Consider the following 15685-nt stretch of genomic DNA (forward strand, 5'->3'; position numbering starts at 1 on the left):
GTTAGATGTTTTTCCCCTTTTTTATTAGTAACTGTCTCCAATAGATATCTCCAATATATAACCAGGGGGAAAAATAATGAAAAAGTCCACTTTCCAAGTAAAAAAAAAAGTAGAAGTCAGCTTCATGTTGTATATGTTGAACACCACTAAAGCCACATTTCATCAAAAATAGTTCAAGGTACTTATCTTCATGTATTTCTAACATGTCCAACATTACAGTTATGAGACATAGTTAATTATGGTCACAGCATGTGGTTTTCAAAATATGGTATTCAACTAGGAAAAAAAGCAAACAAGGACCTGGTAGTTTTATTTCTTTTAAAGTCAACAAAATACATGCCAACTTTCCTACCCAGCCAATCCAAAGTCTGAGTTTAAAACATAATTGCATAACATTATGCATAAAAAGCATAGCCCTCAAATCGTCTCCATTTGGCCATTCAGAATAAACAAATAATCCCTGCTAGCCTGAAGCTTCTGTGCAAAGCTTTATAATAAAATTTAATAAATAGCAATCCAAATCCCTCCAACAATAGACTTTCTGCTGTACTGGCAAGCTCTTTGTAGCAATATTCCAAACACAGCGCTCCGTCCCAAAAATGCTGCCAACTCCATGTACTCATTTTCCCACTGTAATTTAAAACAGAAACAAGATTCACCTAGTTTGGTTTTCTGTGCTGTTAATGAAAATAGGATATTGTGTGAAGTCCCAACGTAATCCTCCCTGGCTAAAGTGGGTTGCTGCCACCCATTGCCCTCCTAACTCATTGCAGGAAAAACAATTGTAAAGACAAAGTTTATAGTGGAAACAGAGACATTCTCTATAATTTGGAGAAAAGGATATGTTTCTGCATTTATGACATCTTGATAGTTAGCAAGTGGAAAAAATGACAGGGTGTCTCTGCCCTGCAAATCTGGTAGGCTGGTGTCTAGAGGCTTTTGAAAACCAAACCAAAAAGTCCTGTTGAAGAAATCTTCCATCTCTTGCTTTTATATTCCTCCACTGGATGAGTTGCAAGACTGCTTAACATAAACAACATCCTCTGGTAATTTGGTTAGAGCTGCTTGGATAGTGAGATATATGTGCCAAAACTGGCAGCCTCTGCTGAAACATCTTGCTTCAAGAACGAACACAAACACTTCACATTTGTTCTGGCAAATGAAGAGAAAGTTTTGGAAGAATCACTGTCCTTGAATCACACACTGTCAACAGCAAAAACTTAATGCAACTGCAAAACAGCCTTTAAAACAAGTCCTGTTATTGCTTCCTGGTTTTTTGCCCTTCCAGAATCTTCCTTGCCATTGCAGACATTATCTCTTTCAGAACATGATGCACTTTTGCAGGATGATTTGCAATCTCTTCTCTCTTTTATTGCCTGTTCCAAATATTTATTGCAAATCCAGTGGCTTGATCTCTTCTGGCCCCGCAGTTGTGACCCTCACCCCCTGAAGCCCAGCCAATGCCAAGGAAACATCCAGACAGGGCTTTACAAAAGCAGTCAGTCGTGGCTCAGCCTTTGGTATCTATCTCAGCAATGACAATGAAGATTTTCATCCCATAGAGATTGTGGAAAGCCTTTAAGCAGATTTCCAGTCAGAACAAGGGGGTGGGAAGGCAAAGTTGGAAATAGGCACTTTCAGAAAGAAGGGATACCATTTCTTCTGAGTCCAGCAGTTTTCCACCACTAAAAAGAAATGCAACACAAGGCCTGGGAAAGGCTGTGTTTGCCTTGAAAATTACAGGGCACGCCACTTAGCCCCCATGTGTTTAATCTTGCATCAGACTAGCCAGCAAGAGCATTTCTTTCCCCTCCTTCTGACAGCCACCTCGAAGACATCCCCATTGCTTTTTGCTTCCCAGTGTACACATGAACTTCTTCCAGTTTTTAGTTCAAGCCTAATTCAGGTTAAGAAAAAGATATGGCCTTCCTCATCTGGCAGCAGCTTTAGTATCATACACTGCACTGGTTTGGTCAGTACACATACCAAAATATCCACCCAAGTACCCCCTGAAAAGACTGACATTTCTGGGAGCCAGGCACACCTGAAGGCTGCACATACTCCTGCAGATGAGCTGGCCTGGGCACCAAGATCTACTCTCCAGCCCCTGGTGGTCAGCTCTAAAATTCTGAGATCATTACTCTTCTTGAGAACTAAAACTCTTATCAAAAAGTGAAAACCAATAGAAAGAAATAAGAATATGTCCATAGATTCACTGGGGTTGGTCTTGATTTACACATGAGGAAATGTCCCTGGGGTTATTTCTCTTCTTCTGACAGAAAATTGTCACCAGCAACACATCTCTTCTGAACATCCATGGTTCACCTCTTTCACCCAAACCTCCAGGTACAGCTGTGACATCCCCCACTTACCAGGCACGTAGATGTAGATGTCCTTCCCTTCCACTTCCCCGTCCTCCACTTGTGTGTGGTTATAATAGCAAACATACAAGCCTGTATGGGCGGCCGAGGCATTTCCTACTTCTAGCACTGTCACGAAGAGGCCACTGTTGTTTTCTTCATGTCTAATGTCTATCCTGTGGTTTCCCTCGGTCACTGGGTACTGCCAGCTCACTTCACTGTCTCCAGAGCATTTGAGTGTGAAATTGGAATTCAGCTGTACCACCATTTCATTCCTATTGGGAACAATGGTTGGCAGAGGAAGCTGGCAAAATGTTAGGAATGGTCCTGCAAAAAGACACAAATAAATAGCATGTGAATACACAACACAGCCTCTTCACAGTGATGTGAAAGGAAGCAAAGAGGATCCAGAGCAGCTTTATTTTCTGACTGTTTCAGACCTGCTGATGTCCCAGGAAATTTGCCCTTGTTAAAAGCCAAAGCTTTGCCCCAGGAATAGCAAATGGCTTTCCTTTGAAATGTTAAGTGTTTGCTTGCTGACTTCTCTTTGTGAAATCAAGAGGTGAAAGACAGAGGTGAAGTTAGAGATAGCTCCCAATCCACACCACAGCTTTCCAGCCCCAAAGGTGTACACAGCTCTACTGCAGACCGGTGAATTCCACACCCTGACAGCTGGGTCACAGGCATCTCACACCTTCTTATAGCCATGGTCAGGAAACCAGCAGTCCTGTCAGCCTTCAAGTAAGCTCACAGCTGACATGTGGAAACCACTTCCCAAGACTAAAACCTGCATTTTACATCTGACTTCAGTTTCTGCAAAGGGCTGGAGCAGGAGCTTGTACATCAGATCTACTTTCTAGCCAAAATGTGCAAAAGGGTTGTAGCCAAATAAAATTGAAATTCACTGAACTAGATGTTGTAGATGGCACTGGTTTTCAGACGCAGTCTCCAGTTACAGGCTCAGATTTGTAAGTCTAGGTAATTTGCAGGTGGGTTGGTCCAGGTCCAATTGTCAGAAGGAAAATTAGAGGATCCAAACCCTACAAAATGAGGAATTTGCCAAGGAAGTATGTTTGTGGTTTCAGTCTACCAAATGGCCTGTACAATAAACAAGCACCTAGGCCCACTGAGTGAAATTGGCACTCTCTGCAATAAACCAGCACCACGAATCCAGATTGTCTCTGAAATCAATTTCCACTCCTGCCCAGAGGTACGTCTCTCTACAGGCCCTTTCTATATTTGTCAGCCGGTGGCAGAGGCTGTCCTGCCCTCCCACGGCCATTAGCCCAGCAGATGTCGTGAGGCCGGCTGCGGTGTGGCGTGGCGGGATGCGGGGGGCCCACACAGGCAGCCCGGCCTGCACCGCGCCGCCCGGGGATCCCCGGCGGGGCGGGCGTGCGGCAGCCGGAGGAGGGCAGGGCCGCTTTCCCTCACACTCACACACGTCTGGTGCGAGCTTAGAGCAGCACAGCAGAGCCAAAGCGGCCCATATGGGCCAGCAAAAGAACTGCCTCCTCAGTAGGCCATGTCATAGCCTAGCGGAGGGAAAAGCAGACGAACCTGGTCTGTGACCTGCTGGCAGCCCTGTGGCGTTTGTTATTGTGGGCAGAACGAGAGAGAGTTTAAATACAGATTTATGAAGAATTAGGGGTGGAGAAGCGTAGAGGATTGAGGAACATTACCTGTGAGAAAACATCCCAGGATCAGGAAGGTCTGTGGGGAAGTACCCATAGCTACCAAAAGCTGAAACAGAAAGAAGGCAAGAGAGACACAGTTAATGGACTGACAACAGTACAAGACTTAGGAGGACTCCTCTTCTGCAGCGCCTCCCATTGCTCCACACAGTTCCACAAAGAGGAATGGCCCAGGGACCCCAAGTCACAGCCACAGCTGAGTGAGACTCGTGCCACTTACTGCCACAAGCATCCTCACAAGCATCGATGAAGATGTAACATCTTCATGCAGTAAGTTCTGACTTTTCAGCTGCAAGCAGCTTTTATGAGAGAAAAAGCATTTTTTAAAGCTACTCTTATTACAAATAGTACAACCCTGAGTGATATTTTTGTTTTGCCATTGTACATATGTGTATATATAGCTTACAGAATACAATGTAATACAATAGTGCTTATTGCTTATTTAGCAAGAATTCCCTTGATCGAGAGACACGTTATTTAAAACACATGCTGAAATTTTCTAATGAAATAAACCCATGACAGACTGTAGGCCAGCAGTGCCATTCATAGAGCACCTATTCTCCCCCAAAAGTGCAGAGGGTCATAGATCACATGTAATTATTTCAGCTTTCAAACGTATAATCCTAAATCATTGGTCTTATAGAGGCAACAATAGCAATCAGCATCTATGTAATTTTTGTGCCATGTAATGATATTTCTACATAAAACCCTGAAGCAGCATGCTAGGTCATTTCTAAAGGAGAAGATCCTACAAACCCTGCTCCCATTGAAACCAACAAATTTGTTGTTTTGTTGGTGACTTCTAATAGCAACTGGATTAGGCCCAAATCCAATATAGATTAAAAAAACACTTCACAGAAGAGCCCCTAATTTGAAACACTGACCAAAGAGTAAAATAAAGGATGATGTGCCAAGACAGGGACTACTTTTCAAAGGTTCTGGAGAGTTTCTATTTATCCTCTGGTATTCAGTTCCTGATGCGGAGATATGAAAGCACGTAAGTACGTCTAGTTATTACAACTGTAGCAGTGCCATATGGGGGCTAAATGCTTACAGTATGCTAAGGAGTGTTTCTGATCTAGCCCTGCTTTCCTCATGCAATGGGTGGAGCAGACAGCACCCCTTTGCAGAGCAAAAGAATTTTATGCTGAAAGGTCTCAGAAGCAGGATTAGAAGACTGCCTGCCTCAAAAGCATGTACAAACACCTTCAGAAATCCAGCTAACAATATTCCAGCATCTTGTCTGATTCTTCAATTAGCAATAATTGCCAGGTGTTTATGTATCTGTCTCACATCAGTAACAGACTCTTATATCAAATATCAAATATGAATATCAAATAGTTCCCTCAGTTTCAGCTTCCTTACTAATTTTTTTCACATTTGTATCCTCCATTTTTTTTCTAATAAAGCAACTCTCTGTAACTCTTTAAAGACTTGCCATGGTCTGCTTTATTGATCTGACTCTTAATCTCCCAAGATCCACATGACAATGTTATGCCACTTCTGCCAAGTTCCCTCCTTTTTCTGACTGAAAAGGCAAATCTCTCTCCCTCTTGTGTTGTTTTGCCAGACTATTCAGTGCAAGTGATGCAGCACAAGAGGAGAAAAAACAAAGCTAGCTCATCTCTTGCACACCAGAAGCTCTGCTGAAACAGACTTACTGCAGAGCTGTGTGTGTAAGTGAGGACTGAAGCCAAATGTTGTAAATAGAGGTGATGGCATTTCCAAAGTGCTACTTTGAACTTGCTGACCTGATTGGGCTGACACTGAAATCAATGAGTGTCTCAATGTAGCACTGCAGTTTAAAAACACAAGGACTTAACTAAATTTGCTTTCTCCATCTGGCTCTTCTTTCACAACCCAGGGCTTTGATCTTTCCTGAATGACCCGTTAATCTCATCAAGACCCAGTGCAACACTTCCTCACTGTGAAAGACAGAATAATGTACTAAGGATTCACCATCACTTGTATTCAAAACCTATTTGAACCGAATTTAGCTACATCATGCGTCTGATTTAAGAATGCTGGTGCCATCACCAGCATACCCTCACAAATCCATGCCAGACTCAGGGTTTATCACGAGCACCATTTCACACTTGTGGGCAAGAGAGTTTACTCATTCCCACAACACCAAGCAGGTACACCTATCCTGCTTTTCTTTATTTACAATCACATACACCTTTGTATGCACCTTTTTAGCTCCTTTACCTCCCTTGTGGCAGAGCAGTTGTCTCCATCTCCAGCTACCCAAATCTCAGGCCTGGATAAATACATCAGGTTCAGTTCCTAACACTGGTCTATCAGTCCATAACTTGGTGTAGCCCTGCTGAAGCCAGTAGGTTATGCAAGCTGAAACCCAGTATTAACATGACACATGCTATGTTCGAGCAAACCTTAACTTCTTGCATACTTAGGACACTGCTAGCTAAAACAGAAACATGGGTGTGTATAGTAAAAGCTAGGTAATGTGCTGGAGGATTTGCCAAACCATTTGTAGGGGTTTGCCCTGGGTTGAGCAGTCATTGAATTTACATAGATTTTGAAAGTTTCTGACTGAAATCCTGGTATGTCTCTTGTGCACTTTTGTGGTTTAAAAAAAAAAAAAAAAAAAAACAGAAAACTAATTCTGAAGAATTGTTATCATTCAGAAGTCGATTTTTCAAACACTAACTGGTAAGCACTGGCTTCCAAAAAGAAGGGTTTCATTGACTGTGCTACAAAAGACAAAGTATAATCAATGTTCAATGGAAATATATGTTTAGAAAATTATGATATTCCTAAAGGAGTGCTCTAAAGCGAAAGAGCGGAGGGGGACCGAGAAGAGCCCAGGGTATATGTTATTTTCATACTACTGGGAATCAACCGAAGACCTCTTTCAAGACAGAAAACCAGCCCATCTCTCGGAACACGGGAGACTGCTGGGCTGATTTCCTACCAGCCGCCCAGCCACCGCAGTTGGTACTCGCGGCCACAGGATGGCAATGTTGATCCACATTACGAGCCACAGTCCTGGTCTTGCAAAAGGCAGCGCTGGTCTCCAGCGCGGCAGCCCAAACTGGGTCTCCCGGATCAACTTAAAATTCAAAATCCCTATATTTTTAATTTCATGTGATTAAAAAAAAACAAAAAAAAACCAAAATAAAAGCAACACAAAACCAAAAAACTAGCCAATCCCCCCAAAACCCCAAACAAACTAACACACAAAGAAACAAATAAACAAAAAAGCAACAACAAAAAAAACCCCAACAACACACCAACCCTGGTCCCATTTTCTCTGTATTTACATAAGAGATAGGACAGTATTTGGATTGTAAATCTTGGCACGTAATGATATGATTATCCTTGTTATGAGAGGGCTGGGTAATTTCAGTTGTGATTTTGTCAGAGTGGCAGTCTGTCCTTCTGGGAAAGCTGATCTTTTCCAGGAAGAGCTAAGGCCAGCCCAAGAAAAGATATTTCTTTCTTGTGGTATATGTCACCAGCTGGATGTAAATGTTCAGACAGGACCTCCTGAAACATTTCTTGGTCCTCAGTTCCCAAACTGCAAACTCAAGTCTCCACAAGAGCAGCGCTGCCCTGCAGCGCTAACATGTGGGTCTGATGGTTTTGCTGGGGAAGGGCTCAAAGCTCTTCAATGAAAAAGACTGGCATAAATATTCTCCCAAAATGAGGCTTGTTCCATGTCCCTTTACAAATATTTGAATCCAGTATAGCCTGTACATAGAAAAACTATGCATCAAGAAAAGCCCAAGGAATAACCATTCATCAAGGACAGCCCAGTGCTGGGCTCCTGCTGAGTCCTTTGGGCTCTGCAGGACACACAGTGAGGCTGCCTCCCAACGAGCCTTCTAGTCAGTCACAATTCTTTAGCCTAACCCTCCAGGACAGAGTCCCTTAGTCTAGGAGCTAAAGGTGGTGGGGGAATTGCAAAACTTAAATTTTCCCACATAAGCCAAGGAGGGTTTTCCAGACTGTCCGAGAAAACGGGGGGGAAAAAAAACCCAAAAAACTAAAACCAAACAAAAAAAAAAACCAGCTGGCACTTCCAAGTAATACATCTTCCTTAGGTTCTCAGAATCAAATCAAGGAATATCTCAGATCCAAACTCAAGTGCTGAGAAGCATTAAAATATCCATCTCCGTTGACCACAAGAACTAGGAAGACTAGCTATTGCAAACTTTTCTCTTGGGTGCCCATGCAAAGCTTTATAGGCTTGAAGGAGATGAGTCAAGCAGGAGAGCAAGGCAAGAGGGAGAGAAAGGATCGCTTGCTTTCTTGCTTGTTCCTTTTTAAATTAACAGTAATTCTTGTCACCATTACGAAAAATCACCTCTCAAAAGTCATTCCTTTGCCTTTAAGTCTTCAAAAGAAAAAAATGGAAACATCTTCTATTAAAAATTTAGAGTTCACATGCAAAAGTAGGTACCACTGTAGTCATGATGAAATAAAGAAGCAAGCAAGGCAAGGATTATACAAAGTTATGCATTTCAGCCTCCTTTTTAGACCAACTGGTATAGCTAGAAATAATCTGAGAGGTCTGGGCTACACAAGACTTTCTTTCTACACGTACTTCAATCCTAGCCCAATGCTGTAGTACAGAAGAGAGGTATTTTTTTTTAAATATTTATTACTTCCTGCTTTCTTGAAACCTAATACCTATATATTGCCCTCACAGCCACATGAAGATTTTCCATACATCAACAAACTAGCAGCAGCAAAGATGGCCCCAGTACCCGATGGCAGCTGGACTGGCATCCCTCCTGCCCCTCAGTGCCTGGAGAGGAGTACCAGAACAAGAGATCTCATTTAAAAGCATCAGGAGAGTGCCTGCAGGCTGAAAGAGCTGGTTTGCTTGTAGACTCCTAAATCCCAGTGTTTTGTGAGGTCTCATTTTTGTGCAAACTTTTTTTCACCAGGCTTTGAGATTGGCTAAACTGCTGTTTAGCTGAGAGCCGTTCTAAAATACTCATTGTTAACTAGAAGCTAAACTCGAAGTCCCTTGCTGGGAAGTCCTTCCCTAGCGTTTCTACACACAAAGTTAAAAGTCGGATCTCCACAGCTCAGATTTTGATGAAACGATGACAGAGGAATCTTTGATGCCTGTCTCCTTGCTTTGATCCTCTATCTTGTCCCATCTAAGGACACAGAGCTCAGTCAGCCGACCTGGAACTCCAGCTGAGCTCTGCATGGGCCCTGGGAGATGCCCAGAGCATAACAAGCCATCCCGCTTCCCCCGGTGCGTCCCGTCGGGGAGACAGCGGCCGCCTGCAGCCAGTCGGGACAGGGGTGTGGATGGTGGTGGGAAGCTCCGTTCACACTCTCCAGCCCCCATCAGGCTGCAGGCGCTTGACAGACCCTGCGGGCCGTGGGGAGCCCGGGCTGCAGCCCCCGGGGAGCGGGACAGAGGCGCTGCCGCGGCTCCCCTCGGTCCGCCCACCCTCGGCGCAGCCCGACGGCGGGAGCCGCTACAGATCAAAAGATGCCCCGGACACCGAGCAAACCTAGCAGAGATGGCAGCTCCCAGACACTTCACTGTTCGTCTGGGAAACAATAGGAAAGCCTTTGCCAAGCCGGAGAGACGACTTTTTTTTTTCTTAATGCGAGGTAGCCGCTAAAAAGAAAAAGCGGGGTAGGGCAGACGAAGAGGAGCAGAGCACAGACGTGTTCCCCTACCACCCGACGCTTCTTCTCCAGCCCTCTCCATCAGGCGAAGCACGAAGCCGCAGGGCGGGGGGTCTGGAGAGGGCCGGGAGTCCCGGCGGGGACAGAGGTTGTGCCCTCCCGGGAGCTGTGGGACCAAGAGGGAGCGATGCGCCCGCAGCGCCGGGAACGGGTTCGTCGGTTCCCGTAAGAGCCGAGGCGATGCGCTGCCCTCTCCGGGCTTGCCGACTTAGGCCCTGAAGGAGCGCTAGGGAGCTCGAACATTGGCAAGAGACGCGCCGAAAATACTGTCGAGGGGCGCTGGAAACGTGCCCCCGGCACTGGTGGGGGCCAGGGCAACGCTCCCGCCGCTGGTCCGCAGCTGCCTCCCCGACGGGGTGCGGACGAGCCCCGGGGACTGGCGGCTGTGCCCTGGGACTGCTGCTGCCTCGCTAGATCTGTCGCTGCTGGCTCCAGAAAAAGCTGTCCAAGTCCTGTTCTCTGGAACGGTTCCTGAGCTATGGGATCCGCGTCCAAAAATGTTGAGCAATGCCGCGGACAGCCAAAAAGCCATTTCCTACTTGCTCCTAGGACTTTTCCAGGGGACTCCAGCCTGGCAGAGGCTGGCAAGTTTGCAACTCCGCGCTTGATAAAATCCAAAAGGTGGCCGCGACGACTTTGCCCTTCCCGGGGTAGGAAGCAGTGGGGTCCAGAAGTCCGGCAGGGCATACGGCAGGGCTGGCATTCCCGTTGAGAGAGGGGCTGCAGGCTGGAAAGGCTCCAGGTACCAGCCCTGTTTAAATTCAGCATCTTCCCTTTCACCGAGACGCTTTAAAAAAAAAAAAAAAGACGGGGCGCGCAGGGATGGAGATGGGGTCGCCTGTCGGGGGTTGTGTACGTGCCTCCGCTCGGGATCTCGGGGCATTTTAGGCTACCGGGTCAGGGGGAGCGAGGTGAGAAAAGGGATCTAAAGGAGGGAAGGTGGTGAAAAACAAAGGGTGGGGGAAGGGACGGGAGAGCGGCGGGGTGAAGGAAGCGAGGGATGCGAGAAGAGAGAGAGCCGCTTACTTGGTCGGTGCGCGTCCCCGCTTTCCCTCCTGGGGAGGGCACCGCCGCTGCCCGCGGAGCCCCGGCGGGTCGCTCCCGCCCCCGCGGCAGGAATGCGGCGCGGTGGCCCCGCCGTCCCAATGTGTTTGTCATTAGCGCTGCCCGCGCTGCTCGCCGCCGCACCCCGACGGCCGGCGCAGCGCAGCGCTGCACCCCCACTGCCCTCCGCGGGGTCACCGGCGCCCGCCGCCTGCGCCCCGCGGGAAGAAGCCCTCCTCTCGGCTCACAGCATCGGGGAAAAGGAAAAAAACAAACAAAAAAAACCACCACCCCCCCCCCCAAAAAAAAAAAAAGGAAAAAAAAAAAAAGAAAAGGGGAAGAAATAAAGAAAAACTAACAAAATAAACGAGAAAAAAGCCGCGGCAGAAAAGGTACTTAAAAAAAAAAAAAATTAAAAGATGGGGAAAATGTCCCGCACCTCTTACCTTCTCCTTTACAATCCGCAGCCCCAGTCCTGCAGATTGTAAAACATCCAAAATATGTCCACGTCTTTTTGTGACTTTCCCTGCTCAGCCGCGCTCTTTCCCTCTCGCTCGCCCTCCCTCCCGATCCGACTGTAATGGTCTCACAAACCGCGTCCCGTAATTGATTCAATGTTATAGACCATCCTTCCAAAACTAATCATTTGCTTTAAGTAAATAGCTGTCAGGAAATGAAGCCCCCCTCAGGCCCCTTCAGAATAAGAGCGTGCTGGCTCGCCCGGCGCCCCCAGCCCCGCGGCCGGAGGCGGGCGCGCCGGCGGGAGGCTCTTACGCAGGCAGGGGGGCCAGTCTCTGCCTCCAGATTTCAGCAGCCTCGCAGGGGAGGGGGAGGCTGGCCATATGGCAGGGGCGAGGGGGAGGAAAGGGGGAAGCGGGGAGTTTTGCACTGCAGGGGGAGAAAATAAAAAAAATAAATAAATAAAAAAAGAAAAGACCAAAAAAAACTTTCATGAAAACTCAGAGTGCTCCCAAATTTCATGAATGAGCCTTCCTTCCTCAGACCCTCCAGGACGGTGGGTTGGGCTCCGGACTCGATGTCCACGCTTACAGTGTGAGTTTATGGATGGGGAGTTTGATTTGGAAACGAATTCGCGGCTTCCTCGTGTCCTTTGTACACCGCTGAGCTCGGGTTTGGGCTAGAAAGCTGGATGGACGGCCGTGAGCCAGCCAGGACCGGGAGGCACAGAGGAACAGGAGGAGAGACGAATCACTAACATTTATGAATGAAAGACACAACGAAAGGTAACCTTCGCCAGGAGTCAGCCCCCCCAAAGCCCGCAGCTCCGACGGGACCGAGAACACTCTTCGTCTCTGCCTTCGCTTTGCCCAGCGCAAACAGACCCCAGTAATAACCAAAGCAGGGACACGGCAAGGGCCGGAGGTGGCGGCGGAGGCGCGGGCAGCGCACGTCCGAGCCCGTCCTGTTTGAACACGCTCCAGACGGAGCTTTGATCCCCGCCGGGGAACCAGCGCTGGGTATCTCTGCTTTGTTGGCCGTCGCTATCGCCGGCGATAAGGGGTGGCCGAGGGAGCTGCCGGGGAGCTGCCCTCGCCGCCCTTTTGCTGCAGGCTTCGTGCGGAGCGAGGCGAGCGGGGCCGGCGGGGCGCGGCGATGCGGCGGCCGCGGGAGAGGGGGCAGTGCAGCCCCAGGAACGGAGCGGAGCGGGTCCCTGCCCGCCGCCTGCCTTCTGGGGAGGGCACCGGCGCCACAGCTGCGTGCTGGGGCTTCTCCCGTTTCTTTGCCTCCCCAGTCCAGCAGCACCACCACCCGCGCCTCTTTCTCTCATTTAGTATTAAACAAAACTTTTTTCTCGAAGTCAAGAGCCAGGAGCCGGTGGTTATTCTCCTTCCTAAGCAAGGGAGAGTTAAGCCTCTGAAACGAAGATGCCCCGAAGAGAACAGAGGCAACTCCCAAGGATGCGCGCTCAGGCTGAGGTACCCCTGTCTGGGCTCTCAGGGTTCCCGGCGGCGCTCCCGGCCCTTTGCACGCCCTCCACTAGTGCATCCTCGGTTCGGGTGAGTGCACAACCCCGCTATTGCTTCCACATGTTCCTCCAGGAAATCATCGGAGTCACATCTATGAGCAGCCCCTGGTCGGAATGCTAACAGGATACCGTAATGCTTGTGAATAAACAACAGGCTCCCAGTGAGTCAAAAAGCACGGAGAAAAAAAAAAAAAAATCCAAACCAAACAAACAACACAGGAGAAAAAACCCATACCGCACCCTGGAACTCTCCATCTGAGAGGGCGAGCGCACCCAGCATCCTGAACCCCTTAATTTGTGGAGGGAAATGCTTTATCATGACTTGGATCAGAGCTGCGGGCTTTCGCAAATTTAAGCCCCTCGAAGAGGAACGTCAACTGCCTATTGTGCCGGGGCGATCCTGCAGGGCTCGGGCACGATGTACCGGCGTGAGCGTATCTGGCTTAACATTCGGGGCGATTCCTGGCGAAATACCATCAGGACGGGATGTAATGCGAGAGTTACTCTTTCGAAAAGAAAGGAGCAAAACGAAAGGGGAGGAGGCGCCTTCTGGTTGCAATTACCTGCCTCATTTGAATAATGCCTTTGTCATGATCATTATCGAGAGGTCGTTAACGGCTTCCACGTGGGATCTCACAAGACCCAGCGAAAAATAAAAATTGCAAACTGGGGGACTGGCAAGGCTGCCTGCTAGGCCAGTCTGGCCCCTCGGGTGGGGGCCCGACGGCTTTGCGGAGATAGGGACGGAGGTGTCCCCGTCGCCCCCGGACCCTTCTGGGGAACGGTGACACTTTCCCCGACGTAGCCTTCCCTTCCCCACACTAAGGGCCGGCCGATCCGTCCCCGGGCCCGCCACCCGAGGAGCATCGAGCCGCTCTGGTGGCTGGGCCGGTCCCTCCCCGCAGTGCCGGCGGTGCCGATGGGTTGGTCCCGCGAAGAGGAGGTGGTAGTTAAAATAAACCCTCCGAGACGGCTGCTGAGCTCTGCGTCCCTCCCCGTGTGGTGCAGGGGGGTCCCGTCCAGGGAGGCGAGGGGGACGTGGGGTTAGCGAGAGGACAGGCTGGGGGTGGGGGGATTTTTTTACCTCTCCTCTCCCCTGTCCTCCCGCCATCCCCTCCCCTGAAGGGCTGGAGCATAAAGCATCCCGTTAGCGTGTGTTTATGTGGTAACAGATGGAAGCTGCACGTCTCAAACAAAGTGCGGCGCCCAGGCTAGAGCCGCTCTCGCCCGTTTATGCTCCCAACCTGTCCCCCGGGGTGGGCGGGGGTGTGTGTCCCCCTCCCCGGGCCAGCGGCGCCCTCACAGTCCGGGCAGAGGGAGCACCGACGGCTCGGGTTATTGCGGGGCGGCTCTCTCCACTCTCAGACGCTTCCAGGAGGGACTGGGAGCCTTCGAGGCCTCTTTTTCCCCCTCCCCCACTCAGCATCCTTCTCCCTGGGGAAGTCACAATTTGTTTCAAGTAATAAATCCTTTCCTGCAGCTCTCTCCCAAGGGTGAGCCGGGGAGCGGTTAACTGGATAAGCCTATTGAACAACCTAATAGGTGGCTTGTGTGGCCACCGGCGGGACTGGGCAGGCGAGAGGGAGTGCCCTGGTCCGGGCTCCACGGGAACCCCCGCTGAGGAGCCGCAGCCTTTTGACTGGATAGGAAGGCATGTCTGGGTTTAATTATCGTTACCCACGTTCAGCGATGCGCAGAGCCGGAGTCACACTTTTTGCCTTTTAGAGCAGGAATGCTTGCACGAAAAGCGGCTACGGCCTGGAGCAGAGACCCCTCAAACCCCTGAGAGAGGGAGAAAGCAGACGGCCTCACGTCTGTGCTCACATCTATCGCCTAGGGAGGAGAACGCAGCGGTGAGCGCCGCCTCACTTAGGAAGGAGGCAAGCAGGGGACCGCCAAGGGCCCGAGCCTCTCCGGGAAATGTGTTCTGCGGAGGGAGGGTCTTGTGTACATTTACAGTCCTACCAGATTTTTAGATTTTAGATTTCAATCTTTCCACAAGTACAGATTCCCTCATTTTTTTGTTCAACAGAATTTGGCTCTGAATAGCAGGGATCCCGTGTCACTGGGAGGACAGGCAGACAGACAAAAGAATTTCACTTTTCCTAGCCTGCCCTCCCTAGCCTTTTTCTTTATTCCCCACATGGCTGAGGTAGTTCCCCGCAGCCGTCGTTTTCCTTCCCCATGCCCATCGTTTTCCCACCGAGGCTGCCACGACGTCGAGCTGCTTGGCTTTCATTGTTGTGTTTGGCTCTCGACATTAGAAGATGCCAAAACAGCCGTGGAAGCCTTATTCTTTGAAAAACAGACTTTATTTTTCCTTTTGCTCCCGCCCTGACTTTTTTAATTGCGACAGGATAAACAGCCCGCTCTGGTCCAGAAGCGGGCTGAAGGCAGTTCAGGGCCGAGGCGAAGCGAGGGGGAAAGGGCTGGTTACCCGCCTGGCCCTCGGCTCCGCGCTCCGCTCCGACCCCCGGGGGGGAGCCCCGGCCCCGAGGGGCAGCGCCGCCGGGCTGCGGGCTCCTCCGGGGTGCCTTCATTGCCGGCCCAGGGCTCTGGGGCAGTGCCACCGCCACCCGCGACACTAGAGGGCACCGGAGCCCGCGGGAGCAGCCGGCCGGGCCCGGCAGGGGCACCGCGCCCCGCCAGCCGCTGCTGCCGCTGCGCTTCTTTAGAGACCGACCGGCCCTGCAGAATGTGGAGAAGAAGGGCCGTCCCGGAAACCTCATGGCTCCAGCCCCGCAGGTCCAGCCCCGCAGGTCCAGCCAGGGCCGGGTTCAGAAGCTCGGGGGATGTGGCACGTTGCAAGTAAAGCAGAGATATAACTTCCTCCCGTGCCACAAATGAGAAGTTTTCTCCCTGAAATCAAAGGACCCTCCTCTGATTCAGCCCAGGTTTGACTTCGGTTCGTAACTCCC

The 15685-nt window shown here is 49.8% G+C and overlaps 1 protein-coding gene across 1 annotated transcript in view; it reads right to left on the reverse strand.

Moving 5' to 3' along the window:
* The window catches only part of PDGFRA (platelet derived growth factor receptor alpha), a 34721-nt gene extending 23122 nt beyond the window's left edge, over nt 1-11599 (reverse strand). The window contains exons 1-3 of the mRNA XM_058838637.1: nt 11227-11599; nt 4043-4103; nt 2373-2687 (exon numbers count right to left, since the gene is read on the reverse strand). Of these exons, the coding sequence (XP_058694620.1) occupies nt 2373-2687; nt 4043-4091 (364 nt within the window). The 5' untranslated portion in view covers nt 4092-4103; nt 11227-11599. The remainder of the gene's footprint in view (nt 1-2372; nt 2688-4042; nt 4104-11226) is intronic.
* Nucleotides 11600-15685: the final 4086 nt, after the last annotated feature.

Source organism: Poecile atricapillus, chromosome 4 (genome assembly GCF_030490865.1).
Source record: "Poecile atricapillus isolate bPoeAtr1 chromosome 4, bPoeAtr1.hap1, whole genome shotgun sequence".
Lineage (NCBI taxonomy): Eukaryota > Metazoa > Chordata > Aves > Passeriformes > Paridae > Poecile > Poecile atricapillus.